This window comes from Oxyura jamaicensis, chromosome 5 (genome assembly GCF_011077185.1).
Source record: "Oxyura jamaicensis isolate SHBP4307 breed ruddy duck chromosome 5, BPBGC_Ojam_1.0, whole genome shotgun sequence".
NCBI lineage: Eukaryota > Metazoa > Chordata > Aves > Anseriformes > Anatidae > Oxyura > Oxyura jamaicensis.
The window spans coordinates 28,280,403-28,281,332 of NC_048897.1; the positions used below are offsets into that span (position 1 = coordinate 28,280,403).

Consider the following 930-nt stretch of genomic DNA (forward strand, 5'->3'; position numbering starts at 1 on the left):
GGAGCCCACGGCACAGATCCCACGGCACGGCACGGAGCCCACGGCACGGCGCCCACGGCACGGCAGCCGGTAAGAGCGGGGAGGTAGCGGGGAGGGCGCGGGTGCGGGTCCCGCCGCGCACTCACCACAGTGACGGGGGACACCATGTCGGCGGCGGGGCACGTCCTGCTGCCGGTGGTGCTGCCGGTGCCGGTACCGCCGCGCTGCCCTGCCGCCCGCCTGCCTGCCGGGGTGCTTTTTTAGGCAGGGCTGACGTCAGCGGAGGGGGGGCCCCGCGGCCAAGGCTGGGGGCGGCCCCGGCCCGGCCCCCGAGAGGGCGGGCGGGGGCGGGCAGGGGCGGGCAGCTCGCTCCGCGCCCCCCCCCTTTCGGCCCCGGGGCAGGCCCCATTCCCGTGCTTGGGGTACCGGGCCGCCCCCCGCCCTTCCCCCGGTTCTCCCGTTGCCCTCACCTTGCCCGCGGGGCTGCCCGGCCCCATCCCGCACCCGGTGGCCCCCACGGCCCCCGGCCCAGCTCCCCTGGAGGCTGCCGAGCTGCCGGCTCCAGACAGGGCAGGACGGGGCACTGAGCAACGCTACCGAGCGGGACGCAGCGGCTCGGGCTGCTTGGGGTGACCCCGGGGCTGCCTTTGGTCTATTTTTACTTGAGGATTAATATTTAAGGATGCAGGAAGCTGCTTTTCGTGTAATATGATCTTGTTCAAAAGTTTCGCCTCATAACAAAACAAACAGGTACTTAAATAGTAGATGATTGAGTAATCTGCTATTTGCAGCCCGAGCAGAAGTCATGCTCGGTATTTATCGCATCGAGGGAACATTTTCTTCCATAAAGTGGAAAAAAAAATATCTGTGCGATTCTTTTGCAGCCTTTGTGCGATAAATTGGTATCATGTTTCCGAGGACAAAATGTTTGCAACCAGCAGTCCCAAGACC

General features: G+C 65.3%; 1 protein-coding gene across 2 annotated transcripts in view; it reads right to left on the minus strand.

Annotated features, from left to right (window-relative positions):
- Positions 1 to 491, minus strand: part of TMEM86A (transmembrane protein 86A) — a 27,849-nt gene extending 27,358 nt beyond the window's left edge. Inside the window, exon 1 of one of the 2 annotated variants that reach the window (XM_035328886.1) lies at positions 450 to 491. In XM_035328886.1, coding sequence (XP_035184777.1) covers positions 450 to 476 — 27 coding nt within the window. In that variant the 5' untranslated portion in view covers positions 477 to 491. Of the gene's footprint in view, positions 1 to 125; positions 268 to 449 lie in introns of those variants that run through there. The other variant, XM_035328887.1, reaches the window with a different exon arrangement.
- Positions 492 to 930: the final 439 nt, after the last annotated feature.